The following is a 15,398-nucleotide window of genomic DNA, read 5'->3' as shown; positions in this document are numbered from 1 at the left end:
GAAGGACAAAGGGGAAGAAACGGTAGAACAAGTTCCTTCTCCTCCTCCTCTCTGCATTTCCTCTAAATCTAGGATAGCATTTTTGCCCTTCACAGCAGCTCCAGTGACTGTGCAGTCCCTTCTGTGTTTTTTTCAGACCACACAAGAGGAAAATGAATGTGAAGATGAGAAAACTATTGCTTTGCACTGAATGAATAAAATCAGATTCTGAAGATTAAAAGTTACTGAATGTTAAAACCACTTTCTTAGCATCCTGCTTTTCCAGCCCAGGTTAGGTGTTTCCACCAGGCAGATTTAGATTTGCATATAATAAAATTTCAGAGCACTTCTCCAAACCTTTTTCAGGTAGCTTCGCAGATTAACCATCACCTTAGTAGTGGAGACCTTACCCTTGGAAAGATTCACAGCTAACCATTAGGGGTCCTATTTAACTGGCACCATAATCTTAATCGGTTACATAAAAGGAGCAAAGTAGCCACTGAGGAAACAATTCACTAGGAGAAAAATCGGAGGGCTGACAGACTTCAAGGCATTCAAGACAAACCTAGGAGGTGCTTCCAGAAAGCTATAATGCAGGATGACAGACTTGCTCTTCTAAATCCCTTGCAGGGTGGTCTGACCCTAGCAGCCGTAACAGCTGGATCTGGGTTTTGAGACCCTCTGTGACCCCCCATCTCAACAGCGCAGGCTTTAGCCTACCTCCACATCACAGGAAAGCAGCTGACTTCCCCATCTGGCAGCAGCTGCTGTTGAAAATGCTCCTCCGGCACCTGCTGCAGAGATCCAGGCAGTTGTTACACAGCGAAGCTGGAAGGGACAACTGCTGCTCCTAACACAGAGAGCCGGGCTGTTACTTCTGCAAAAGCTGGGAAAGCAACAAACAGCTGTTGCTGACTCAAATACAGAGTCAGGCTACTGTTGCCCCGACAGATAGTGGGTGGCAGTTGTTGCACAGAAGCTGGGAGCAAATGGTATTTGGCAGCAAGACAGACTTTATCTCACCTGTGGCACCATTCCCCTCCTCGCCAAGGCAAAATGCAGCAGTCAAAAGTATCCAAAGACCACATTCAGCCTGACAGCCAGTAGTTGGATATGGAGGACTTAGAAGTCTGCCTCTCTCAACAGTATTGTTGAACAATTCTGTATTCCCTTTGACTACCAACAGTAGCTATATTTTCCCCAAACAGGGACCTCTAAGCTAACCCAAACTAGGCTTTAGCCTAGAACATTTTGCACAACAGGTTCAGGCCCATTAAAATCAGGCAGACAGATGGCTGTGAATTACACCATGCACCACTCTCTCCTGTAGAAGTCAGCTGGAAAAAATACCTCACTTTGTGCCTAACTAATCTCCACATGCACTCTGCAGTTAACATCCTCAGCTGCAGCCTCCTGCAGTAATTTAGAGCAGATGCAAATACAGGTACCATTACTCAGTCCACATAAGCAAAAGGACAAAATTGGAGCCATAGCTCCAAGTACCCAGAACAGCAACGAACTCAGACAACTGATCCCTAGGGTAGAGTCACACCAGTTGTCAACTACAGACTTCTTCCCTCTCGCTAATATCACATCCATCTGTCTCAGAACAAGACTAAGCTACTGTGATTCAGTCTGATGCCTAGTCCTCAGACACCGAAACAGCTGATACAGACTCTCCTGTGCTGGATGAAAAAGGAGAAAAGAGCTTTCTGTCATCAGCATTTTGTTGCAACTGTAGCACAGTCCATCTTTTTTAATATTTATAAAACTACAATGCCCAAAGAAACAACTACATTAAGGCACCAAAAGATTCAACAGGTGAGATCACCGAGGAAAAAAAGCTTTCACCCTTTGGGATCTCCTACAAAACCCCAGGAAGCCAGCACTAATACACCTCCATCCACTGCAACAGCACAGACAGCACCCTAGGAAATGCTTACTTTTGAAAGTACCCAATAAATTTTTATCACTAGATAGAGCAATGCAAGTAGAGCTAACCCTATTCCATAAGATATATGAGGTTTTAAAGAGAAATCAAAAACACTGGCAAAGAACAAATACTGTTAAAATCAATTTACTATCCCTTCGGTAACTTACTCTTTAAAAATAAGAGAGATTAGGAGCATGGAAAACTCTTTTTGAATGCAGGCCACTAACCTGCTCAGAAGGATGGCTGAATTGTCCAGGTCAGCAGCTTAAAAACAAAAAAAAAAACCCACTCAGAGCTGTTCTTAATAGCATATGAGATACAGCAAAGGATATTACTTACCTCCTTGCATACTTCCCCTGCCATATAACCAAAATTTAGTTTGCTGTTTTATTCACCTCTTCAATTACAACCAGACAGATCAGTTCACAGACACACTTTAGCTTCCTGTCAGGTTTTGCATATCTCCAAAGACAGAGAGTCTGTAGCCTCTCTGGGCAGCTTGTTCCAGTGTTTCACCACCTTCACTGGGAATTTTTTTCTCCTTATATTTAATTATAATTTCCCTTGCTGTAACCTGTATCCACTGCCTCTCATCCTCGGACTGTGCAAGTCCAAGAGAAATTTGATTCTATATTGTCTATCACCCACTGTATAGTTGAGACAGCAACTAGATCCTCCCTTAGCCTTCTCTTCCAGGCTACACAAACCAGCTCCCTAAACCTCCTCTTTCACAAAATATGCTCCAGCCTCCTCCCTTCCTAGGCAGCCCTCCACTGGACTTGCTCCACTTTGTCAGTGGAGGGACTGATACTGGACACAGTAATCTGGTAGTAGTGGCCTCACCAGTACCAAGTAGAGGGGAAGAATGGCCTCCCTCAGTCTCCTGGCATACTAGTGCAGCCCACTATGTGGCTACCACAGCTAGAAGAATCCATAATTCCCGTTCTAAGCATTCCTAATAAAAATCAGGTTTCTAGATGTATGATTTTTAAACAACTTGGATTGTTTAAACAACTTGGGGTTGGCCCCAAGTTTCCTGTTTCTAGAGTGAAACGTAGTAGCTTGCTTCCTCCTCCTATCCCTTATGAGGACAGTAGCTCAGTAATCAAAGGAATAATTAAAAGGCTATAAAGCAGCCAAGGGCAGCTCCACATTGTATCTGCTAGAAGTCTACTCAAACCCAAAAAGCTTTAGGACACTAATTCACCTATGACACATTAGTAAGTGAGAAAATTTTCTTGAAAATTCACACACACACTGTTGCAATGGCAATTACTTCAAAGCTACTGAAACAAAGCGTTAACACTTGTTCCCCAAAAACAGGTAAAGTTAAATCAGTATGCTCAGCCAAGCAAGGGCTTTAGTACCATAATATCAGATTTAGGATCCATACATAACTCATCTCTGAGTGAGTTATACATAACTCACCACATCAAGAGATTCAGCACATTTGGACACTCACAACTGAGATTTTTTTGGTACCTCAGCTCTGCTCATCCCAGAGTCCCACCTGTCTCAAGACCACCTCCACAGCCTGCACCACCAGCTACATACATGCCCCTTTGTGGCATCCCCTATCATTTTAACCTTGCAACAAACCTACTGATGTAATGAGACTGGTCTTATTATGAGTCATCCGTGGTTATTAAATTAACTTTTACTTCTTTCTGTTTCAAACACTTTACAAAAAAAACATCCAGGCATATCGACTGAGACGCAAACTGAAAGGTCACCTACTGCAAGCATCTAAACGAAGAGATAAGAATGCTTCTCTGTTTTTTACATAACTCAGAAGACCATCTGGTAAAAATTAAGCAGATTCACCAGCTGTTCGTTTAAGAAAAACAAGCTAATAGACTTACCAGTATCAGAAATTGAGAAAGGGTTTAGGCAAATATGCTGGGCTAAAGTTTTGCCCAATGCGTTTCAACTCGCACCCCCAACTATTTACCAAGCTTCATTGTTGTACTGTTTGCGCAGCACTTTCAGCAACTCTCTGAAGTAAGGAAGCATTAGCCCCTTTCTACAGAAGGAATGGGGAGTAAAAAAAGAAAAAATGTTATTTCTGAAGGTCACAGAAGACATTTCTACCTATTAGTTACCAAGCAGACAAGAGCGAACTTTGCCCGTGCTCTGAGATGACTGCAAGCCTTCTGAACAAAGCAAGCAGGGTACAAAGTCTAAACCGGTAGCATGAAGCTCTAACCACTTCTTAGCAGAACTAGCTAACTTGGCACCACACTAACCACTTTCAAATGGTTTCCAGCAGACTTTGAACACTCTCAAGACTCTGGAGGAAATTCTGCTTCCAGAATACCACGAACACACATCCCTAGGAAGCCCATGAGCTGAGCCAAGACATGAACTCTAGCCTCCCAAGCCCCATGCTAACACTCTAGCGTTTAAGCCACATGCGCTACACACAAAGAGCAGTGCTCAAACTGAATTAAAAACCAAAACAAAACAAAAGTCAGTACCCATTAATTAGTACTCTGGACCACTAAACCCATTTGTCTTTTCTGAGGACTGAAGACAGCCTTTACCCAACAACTACAAAAAGCTTTAGTTAGGGTTATCCCAAAGGTTCTCTGCTTGTTTAATACTTTATTAAAAGTATCTCAGTGAAGGTAAAAACCCAATGATTTTCTGAATCACAGTAATTTTGCTTTTACAGTATCTTATACTTTATCACATGAGAAGAAAAACTGATGGAAAACAGAAAAGAACTGCTGGGGTCAGACACACACTTTTGCTTACTGGATATTTGTAGTCATCTCCTTTCTCCTCATTGCCTCAGAAGTAGTAGAACCTTAAAAACAACTGAAGAATAAATAAAAGCCACTTTGTAGATCAGCACACAAAGGAAGAGTACTAATCCATACAAAAAAAATATTTTCCTCAACATTCCACAAACACTTATATTTTTTTGGTAAAGGACAGGACCACAAGGAACAGACATATTCTTCAAAACCTGGAAATGGTATCCAAAATAGGGAAACAGAAGAACAGTCAAATCCCAGCAAAGCACAGGTCATACCATAATGCGGGCCAACAAGGACTGCTTAAAAAAAAATAAAAATAAAAAATCTAAAGACATAAAAATTATATCAGCTTTTAAAAGCATCAGGACAAGGAAGCCTGCCAGCAAGTCAGTGGGACCAAAGGAAGAACATACTAAAGAAGTATTCAAAGAAGGTAAGGGCATATCGTAAAAGCTAAACTAATTCTGTGCACTCATATTCACTACAGAGAAACTTGGAGACCATCCTATAACAAAGCTGCTCTTTACTGAGAACTCTCTCATCCTAAAGTGTCAGCAGAGACATATAAAACAAACCACCAGGACCATATGATAGTCCCCAAAATTTTCAAGGAACTGAAATATGAATTTTGTTTTGGTTTTTTGTTGGGGTTTTTTGGGGGTTTTGGGGGGGGTTTGGTTTTTTGGGTTTTTTTGTTTTGGTTTGGTTTTGGTTTTTTTGTTGTTTTGTGGTTTTTTTTTTTGTTTGTTTGTTTTTTTACACAGACTGCTCTTTAAATCAACCTTAACTAAAGGTTAAATCAACCTCACATTGCCACAGTGCTGACATTAGCTTTTTGGTGAATTTTACTGGGGTGCAAACCAGAAGGCATTAAGATTTCTACAGTTCAGACACATTTGACTTCTGTACCATAAGAAATAGCAGAAATGCCAATAACGTATATAGAATAGAATTAGTATATACATGAAGATATACGACATACTGAGGAAAAGCAAACACAGCTTCTACAGAGCAAACTCACACATCACAAAACTACTCAGATGTCTCTGAGGAACTCAGTGAGTTGAAGAACACAAGACTAACTCAAGCTGACACAGTTAATTTCCAAAAGTCTTATAACGAACCCCATCATCAAGGTCTTACAGTGCTGACTTCCAGAAACTAGGATGAGGCAAATCCATTCAAATCCTGTTTGTTTCAGTTCTTTCCTAAGAACCAGTCACTGCTGCAGATAGACATTAGGCCAGCTGGGTCTTCAACCTGAGCTGATATGGCACCTTTGATATTTGCTCACACAAACAACCTGACCTTTAAAAAGAATAATAATAATAGAGGTGACTCAGTTTTGGAGTTCTTGTCTTTACAAACTGTTTCCTGCAATAGGTAAAATATGAAACCTATATTAAGTAACTCAAGGGCTAACATAGTCTGTTCTAGTTTCAAAACATCTCTTAAGACCTTCAGCTTTAATGAATTATCTTTTGAAAGCATAACTACTCCCGCAGAACAAAGACCTGCTCAACCAGTTAGACATAGAGGACCAGCAGATGACTACTTTGATAGACCAAACAACATGTAATGCATACATTAGGGCTTTAGTTTCCTCTTTGAGCAGTTGTTTTTACAATTGCACATTATCAAGTCAACTCTAAAAAATGGGCTTAATTAGTAGGTATCAATCCAGCCAGTAAGCATGTCATTTTCTTTCATCCAAATGATGAGGGACAAATAAAATGTTAGGTACTTCTCCAGGTTTTTCATTCTAGTTCTTACAGTAGTTAAAAGAAAGGAATCACCTAATGGCTGCCCCACAAACGCACAGACTTACCCACTGACTAGAAAAATATGAAATCCTATCAAAGATTTGCCATGTCGTTCCTTTAATAGGCTATTAACTCGGGAAACGCATAAAAACTAGGTTTGCAATGGTAACTGAACCATAAGAACTGTCCAAACAGAGGGGGAAATTCTACCCTTTCAGACTTCCCAGCACCAATTCAATATTCTGAAAATGGGAAATTCTCAGGACCCCTTAAGACATGTAGCAGCTCACTCAAATCCTCATCCTCTCCTTTCCCACACCTCCTTCCACACAAAAACATGAACTCGCTAAGTGTGTTTACTTTAAATGATCTTTGCTTACCAAGAAATATTAGCCATATTTTCTTTTCAATGTGTCAAATAACTTCCACATTACCTCTCAATGAAAGCACATTCCTAGCCTCTAGGAGTACATACAATTAATAATTTCAATATTATAATTAGTATTAGTTGTCATGGCATTTGTAAAAGGATCCTGCAGCTACCACCTCTCAATCTGTTTCAGTGACCTACTAACCCAAATACCTATATGAATGGGCTGATGGAAATGGTGACATGTTTACTATGACGTGAAGAGTCTTTTCAAGGTAATTGAATGAAAAGAACAGCATAAACCTCTTTCTAAAGATGAACCACTGCTCCAGTGGTAAACTGTTCAGGTTCTTACAGCAGGGCTGTAATGCACACCAATCATAGTATCCTCTTTCTTCCCTATAAAAGACAGATAGTATTTCTAATTAAATATCTGTCCTTATATAAGAGAAATTAGCTGGCTTTTCCATAAACAGCTATCAGTGGAAACATCCAAGTTATCATGTTTCTAAATGGACATTGCTCTTACTCCAGTTCCTTATTTGTGACTCTCGAATCCACTTCGCCTTCAGTGTAAAGGCCTTTGTTCTGATGAACTGAGCTTTGGAATTACAGCTGAGTCTAAAAGTATCTAAAGAAATTAAACTGTTGATTCTTCAGAAACACACAAAGGACAAATTAATACAAGCGATGGTCTTGGTAGCAGACAACAATGAAAATAACCAAATTAAAACACACTAAGCATGCAGTATGCTTTTATCGTGTCTCTTGACCCTAAGGCCATTTACAGCAAACAAAACCAATTGTGTTGCAAACCAAGAGGCCCAACTACCAGTTCCAACGCTGTTACTGACAGTGTAATGCACAAAATTACAAGATGCGATAAAAAGCAACAAGGATTAAAAAGAATTATAATCAAAATGTAAATTAAGAGGCCTCATAGGTATGAGCTTCACCATCCTACAGCATCCCAAGGTCCTCTTTTTCACACTGAAAAACGGCCCTGTTAACTATTTCAAAATTTAGCTAAGGATATAGTAACCTATATCCACAACAAAAAGGTCAGGTGAAGCAGTGCTGAGTACCTTGACACCTAGTTATTAGAAACTTAGCAGAGCTCACTTTTACCTAAAGATACCCAGTATGAGGGGGTTGTAGAAACAAACCTGTCTATCCCGAACTCTGATTTCTAACCTACAGAGTACTGGATTTCCTTCCAACTACCACGGAGAGAGCTGCAGAGCTCAGCCTAGCAGGTGTGCTCTGGGAGCACCCACTGCATTATATTCTACTGAGAGGCCACACAAAAGAATGGTTTGGTATGAGCAAGACTGAGGTTTTAAGCTCAGACAGATCTGAACACATATAAATCCAGATATTTAGGTGCCTAGGGAGACTTTCTGATGAAAATGTAGGCCCCCCAAGAACTTTAAACATAAGTTGGAGGACACTTTCCAAAGATTTAAACTTTGATTGGAAGTCTCTTCAGCACCTGTCTTTTGTTGAAGACCTTGTACCAACTGAATTGCCAAACACTTCACAGAAAGTCTGCAAAGAAATCAAGAAGAGTCCTTTCTGCTCCAATGCTTTAATGGCAAAACAACACAATTTCTTTCAGAAATCAACATTAAGGACATACGTCAAGTTTGCTATTTGTTCAAAACCCCTTTGTGGATGGTTTACCCTTACATAAAATGGTTGAAACACTCTTTCCAGCCCCCAGCATAAGCGACGGTCCAGGGCAAGAATCAATAGTACCGCCTCAAAGCTGTTCTGGTATCTGCCTACCTTTTTCACCCACCAAATTTTCGTACTGGCAATAACTTAAAAGTGACAGAAAACCTGAGCCAGCATGCCAACACAAACAGAAGAAAGCAAAGTTCCCTTAGCACCCCCCCAAAAAATTAATACACATGTAAATTCTGCACATAGACTGTTAAACAGTGAAAACAGTGTCCATAACAGAGATAATCTTGTACAGGGCTAAAGCAGACAGATGATTTTCATAACCACAAAAAAAAAAAAAAAAAAAATCTTTAAAAGTGTATCTTGTTATCTTGTCAGTTATTTAACAGCACTGTGTTAACTTCCAAGTGAAAAAGATTCTCCAGTTTCTTTAATTTTAGCTATTCCAGAAGGAAATTAGTAGTTTGAATTATGGTTACATTTTTTAAAAATAAAATTAAGAATAATAACCTGATGTATCAATGTCATGGTCAATTTTATAACTGAAAACATGATTATCTAGCATGCTTTCTCACCTTTCTGTAACTGATGGCAATGAGGTTCTTCCTTCCCCATTCCCCCCTTGCTCCTCCCACAAACCTCTGGTTTTATGAAAAAGACTGACACAAAGGTGAAGCTTCAAAAAAGGGTATTTTTATATACAAGTGTGTTAATCATACCAAAGCAGTCTATTATTCAGTTTTAAAAAAAAAAAAAAAGTAAAAAGAAAAAAACTCACATAACTTTATTTCACAATTAACATAGATGAAAGACAGAGGGAAGTAGGAGAGAACTCTTAGATATCTGTTGTTTCGATGGGAGCAGGGATTTTTTGATTTTTGCTATGCCACACCGAAGCCTTCCCACCCAGACCAAATCTTGAGCTACTTATTTATTTGGTCACTGAAAACTGAATTCCATTAAAAATTTCCTTCTGAAGCTTCATGTGCCAGATGTTCTTGAAATATATGGACACTCAGGAGCTGGCAACTCCAACCCTCAGGCCCACTCTACATTTAGAGTTGTTGTGAGGACAACCACGTAACATGAATAAAGTGGTCCTATAGGTGGACATAACTTATAATGACAAAAAGGTATTCTTGCTAATTCTAGTCCCCATCCTAAATGAAGCTGTAAAAAAAAAAAAGGAAAGGTGCTAGCATACAAAAATGTCGACATCTGACACTTCTGCCAATACTCAAAGATTGTTTTTCATTCCTGAACATTTTAACTATGCCAATTTAACTAATTCAATGCAACTAAAGTTTGCAATTTAAAAAAAAAAAAAAAGAAAAAAAGAAATATCTAGTTTCTTTATAATGAAAAGTGGATCCCAAACTGCATACATCATGAATATATTTGTATCATATGAGTACCTGGGTATCCCACTGGAGATGGAAGAACACTTTGCAGTTAAACACCACAAACAAAAGAACAGAGATGTCAACAAAAAATGGTAGAAATTATATGCCCTTATTTCCCCCAGTATGTGAAGTATGTTGCAGCATCACTCTTTCACCAATTCACATACAGTTACCTTTTTAAAAGAATTTATGCTACAAACACAAGTTGTTGGTTTTTTTCCTATGGAGTTTTTCCTATATGCAATGACACTTTGTGGAGAAATTCTGAATTGCATTTCAGTAAAACAGCTAAAACTTGTTTGTGCGCTTAACTCCAATACTTTGGCTGCTTCCACTGAAAACAATCAGACTACTCATGTATAAAGCTAAACTTCTGCATAATCTTTCCTAAGTGAGGGCCTAAGAAGGAAAAGTTAGACAGGTTGCTTATACAGCCCACATGCATGAATATGTGCTTTGTACTCCTTGCGTAGCATACAGTAACCTCATTAAAAAAGGGAAGGGGGGGAAAAAATAATTATAAACCACACAGAACAGGCTTAAATTGTTTTGAGACATGAAGGAAAAATATTTTGGTAGATCACTTACTGTGTTTTACTCTATAGGTAAAATATTTTATGAAATTATTCAATGTTTGTGTGTGTATATATGTATGTATACAAAATATTTCTAAAAACTGTTTCTCTTTAGTACCTCAGAATGAAGAGGTAACCTGTTACAACTATCAGAGCTAAAAGTAAAAACCAAATGCAAGATCCTGCTCTAATTGAAATCAATGGCAAAATCCCTAATGGCTTTGAAAGATACAAAATAAGTCCATGAAAGCTTCACAAAAGCATCAAACATCAGTATACTTACGCCTTCACTGAAAATTTTTTTATGGGGAGGGAAAACCCTTTCAAGTTTTAAAAGTTCAAAGACCACTGCTCTATGCCTCTTAAATGTAACTTGGGAAAGGCAAGGGTGAAATGGTGATGGAAGTTTCCCTCCCTATTTAATTCAAAGGTTAGCGAAACAAAGTTACAAAAAATTTCTTTTAAAATTTCCAATGAGCACAACATTCTTCAACAAGATACCTCACACAAACATAGAAGATGGCAGCAGAACTCTGAGAAACTTATTTATTAATTAAAAGGTACAGAAAATATAGAAGGGAAAATCATGCAGAGTTACTTCGCGCATGTTTTATTTTCCATTTTGAAGTCTTAGTGAGTTGTAAATTCCATCAAGTATTTAAAATACCCAAAATCCTTTACCATTTTGTAACAGTCTAAAGATACGAGGCCTAATGACGATCGACATTGTCCTTTACGAATCGGAAGCCTTAACAGCATGACAAATGACAGTTCAGTGTTTCAGAATCAGGGATAAACTTGATATTATTTAAAAAAAAAAAAAAAAGAAAGAAAAAAAAAGAGAATGAAACAGAAAAACAAAGTTGTCTGCTGAAATACAAGAGGAAAAGGTTTGGGTTCTCTTTCAATAAGCATTGTTACATGATAAAATATTTCCGGGGTCCTAGGTTCAGACACATCATGTCGTCCTTGATCTACAACTGGTTTCTGTGACTCCACTGTCCATCTGCAAGTTTGCAATAATACTTACTTGTGTTCATGGTACCAAACACTGCAGGTGCTCTTATACCTTTATGAATTGGTTTCAAAACCCAAGCACAAAAATACTGCAGAACTGCAAAATACCACTGACACTAAAAACTTGGAAAGTGGATACAGACTGAAAACGCTATTTTAAAAAAAAAAAAAAAAAAAAATCTTACATTCACCAGCCCCTAACTTAATCATCATCTGGGATTCCTGAATGTAAACCTGTTTCAGCTAATAATGTGGGATTCCATAAGAGTCTGTCTCCACTAGCATGAGTGCAGAATTGGGGTCCCAGTTTCCTTTTACACAGTGTATTGTTACTGGAAGAACTCCTTTATGAAACCCGAGCCTCAAAACTGAGACATCACTCCTTACGCACACAAAAGTATCTCCAAGAACAACAAAATAAACGATCATTATAGAAACATTTGTTAAACGTTTTAATAAATATGGATGCAAGATACTCAGGTACAGAAAGGGAAAACACTTCCCTGTTATCAGCTGGGAACTCCGCATGTTACGTCACTGAGATATCAGATTCCTTTTGCAAAAGAGGAATTACATAATGTACACTACAGTCACCCTACCTGTAATTCCAAAGAGACATTCTTGTTAAACACACACACACACACACACACACAGAGTGAATGGATTACTTTTTTTTAAACTAAATTAAATAGTTTCACTGCTAACAGCTGAGAAACAGTCTTTTAAGAAGTTGAACATACAAACAGCAGTTTTGCAACTCAATCCCAGAATATCCAGGCGCCTACCCATGTAAGAACAACCACTGCAAATGGACAAAGCTTTAAAAAATAAAAAAAAATTGACTGAAAAGCAAATATTAAAAAGGTATACACAAATATAATCTGATAGCCTTCCAAGCTGCTTTTGGCTCTCCCCACTATTTCAAACGCAGGTATCTTCCACTTGTTTGTTTACTTGTTCTCAGAAAAACAATACAGAAACAAGCGATATTAAGAAACAACATACCGAACAGATTAACCAGGCTCCCGAACACATCACCTTTATTTAGAGAAGGACTTTATTCCGGCAATGAGATTTAAGAGTTTGAAGTTAAGTTATAACCCTTTCGTAGGGAGGGCAGAAGGTGACAAAGAACTCTTACGGGCATATTTCTCCTTTCTACACAAACATGTTGTTTGGAATGGGGTGGGAAGAGTTTTACCATCATTACAACAGTCCTAGGCTGAGGCAACCATGAAGTTAGTGTTGATGTTATAATGGAAACACCTCTGTTCAGCATTAATCTGTAGTACCGGTAAGTGATTCATTATAAACACTGTGACAAATCATGAGGAGCGATGAGTTTTGTATCCTCCCTGGCATTTGCCTCTTCCAAGTGAGCTGGCTCACAGCTGTCCCAGGGCCTGGGTGGTTGTAGAGGGTTTGAACAAGCAAAGTGGATGAAAATGCTTTTTTTTTTTTTTATTAAACACTTAAACTCTCTAAGTTAAAGACATTTTGTTCACACACCTTGAGAGAAGAGGGCACATGTTCCCCATTTCTGACCAAAAAAAAAAAAAAAAAAAGGAAAGAAAGAAAGAAAGAAAGAGCGGAGGCGTTGGAGGGTGGGCTTCACACCCGCCACCCCGGACCTTCCCACAAAGAACAAGCAGCACAGCAACGAGGAGAAAGAGAAAAGCAGCGAGAGGCCACGGTTGCGTGGCGGCGGCGGCTTGAAATTTACCTGGAAATCAGCCAATATCATTTCTCGGTCCATGTTGGACGCCATTGCAGCCAGCTGCGTCCCCGGCTCTGCTCTGACCCGCGCACCTGGAGCTGCTGCCGGCGAGGACGGGGCAGGGTGGGAGCTAGGAGCTCATCGAGGCGCCGGGTTCCTCTCAGGCTCCCGCGGCGCCCCCGGGCTGCCCCACCTGGCAGCTCCGCGGCGGTCGGGGGGGGCGCGGCGGCGGCGGCGGCCGGTAGAGAAGGGGAGGGGAAGGGAAGGGAGGAGAGGAGAGGAGAGAGGCGGGCAGGGGGCCGGGAGCGGGCCGGGGCCGGGAGCGGGCAGCGCTGCCTCAGCTGCTGGCCCGGAGAGGAGGAGGAGGAGGAAGAGAAGAAGAAGGAGGAGGAGGAGGAGGAGGAGGCAGCGCCGCTCCCTCCCTGCCTCCACAGCGCCTGTCGCACATTTTGCCTGTCATTGAGGTCGCAAAGAGGCGCTTTGCGGCCGGCACGTGACCACCCTCCTGTCAAGCGCTCGCGAAGCCGGGGGAGGGGGTGGGGCCGCGCCTTCCCGGCACCCGGCGGTCACCGGCGGCCGCTGCCCACCGCCCCCACCCCACCCCCCCCCCATCCCTTCCTCCCACCCCACCACCCCCCCCCCCCCCGGCCGCGGCCCCGGTTCCCGCGGGAAGGGAGAGGAGAGATGGGGAGGGGGCGCGAGAGGAGCCCCCGCCGCTGAGCCGGCGGAAGGTGCCGGCGCCGGGTCGCGGGGTCACGGGCGCCCGATCGGTCCGGGCTGAGCTCCGCGGACCTTCCCTGAGGAGACCGACCGCCTCGGCCTCCCGGGAGTCAACGGCTGCGGCCACGGCCCGGCCTCAGGGGACGGGAGCGGCTCCTCCGGGGCGGCTCCGGCCCCCCGGCTCGGCCCGGCCGAGGGCAGCGCTGCCCCGGGGGGGCTGACCCCCGTCCCCGTCCCCGGCGGCGGCTGCTGCTCGGGCCCGGCGGCGGCGCGGGGTGGCCCGGCTGGGCTCGGCCGCCGGCTGCGGCCTAACGGGTCGGTGCGGCCCTGAGTGCAGGCAGCCCGGGCCGGGCCCGCCATCCGCGGGGCTGGGGGGGGTGGGGGGGGGGCGACACGGGGGACAAGGGCCGCCGCAGCCGCCTGCCGGAGGGCGGCTCTGCCTCCCCGTCCGGGAGCGGGGCATCCCTCCGCGTCCCCGGGGACAGGGCGGGATGGCGTCGGTGAATACGGCGGCTCCGTCCCCGGAGCGGTTCGCGTCTGCTCTGACAAGCCTTAACTTTGGGCTCGCAGAGTGACCCCAACCTCCCCGGGGTGGGGGGCATGCGCCGATTGGGGCCGGGGAGGGGGGTGGTGAGCTCGGTAAAACGGCGATTTTCCCCGTCTTCGTGGTTCTCTCAAAGAAGGAAAAGCATTTCTCACAGGTTTCTGAGCCGACAGACCGTGATCTGCACAGCGGCCCTCACTCAAGCTTAGCACTCCAGCTCTGTAAGACGCAATTGCCTTATATACCATGGATAATTTATTTTTTTTTTTAAGTAATGTAAATCTAGCTGTAATTAATGCTTTTTAAGTCTGCCTCCTACAACCTGATGCTGTTCACCTACCCCCTTAGCGCTGACGTGAAACACAAATGCGCATTCGGACGCCAATTTGCTAATCAGTCCCTCTGTTCTTTGTATGGGTGTCGCAGCTACCTGAGGTCACGGGTAGGTACATCGAGCACCTTTCCTATTAGCTAATAAAGCTCCATGATGATAATCTTGGAACCAAGTTATTTTGCCGTTTTTAGGAAACACCGTTCTTTATTCTAGTTTTTCTCCTGCGTCCGTGAGTGTTTGATTTCAGAGCCTGCGAGCTCCCTGCTGCCTGCTGCAGCCGCCAGGCTGGCACCAGGGAGAGGAGAGCGGCAGGGAGGGGGGGAACGGGGACACAGGACACAGGACACAGCGCGACCGCCCACCGCGGCGGGGTCCGTCGGTGGGGAGAGACCGGGAACAAAGGCTGCCTGTGGATAGGGACGTATGAAAAGTTAAACTGTACCTTCAGGAGAGTCTGTGTTCCCAAGAAAACTACTCCCGGGAATTGTTTGCGGGCGCTGCTGGGGAGCGTGGGCTGCAGGGCGGCTGGCGCAGGGGACTGGCGGCAGCAGCAGAGTCAGTCAGGGTCTCTGGGCGGGTTGAGGCCACGCTGAAA

At 42.9% G+C, this 15,398-nt stretch overlaps 1 protein-coding gene across 1 annotated transcript in view; it reads right to left on the bottom strand.

Moving 5' to 3' along the window:
• FAF1 (Fas associated factor 1) overlaps positions 1–13,629 on the bottom strand; it is a 170,693-nt gene extending 157,064 nt beyond the window's left edge. Inside the window, exon 1 of the mRNA XM_049808217.1 lies at positions 13,212–13,629. Within this exon, the coding sequence (XP_049664174.1) occupies positions 13,212–13,256 (45 nt within the window). The 5' untranslated portion in view covers positions 13,257–13,629. The remainder of the gene's footprint in view (positions 1–13,211) is intronic.
• Between the last annotated feature and the right edge of the window lie 1,769 nt (positions 13,630–15,398).

Source organism: Accipiter gentilis, chromosome 8 (assembly GCF_929443795.1).
Source record: "Accipiter gentilis chromosome 8, bAccGen1.1, whole genome shotgun sequence".
NCBI classification, from domain to species: Eukaryota; Metazoa; Chordata; class Aves; order Accipitriformes; family Accipitridae; genus Astur; species Astur gentilis.
The sequence above is the reverse complement of the archived record's forward strand: the minus strand, read 5'-3'. Positions and strand labels throughout refer to the sequence as shown.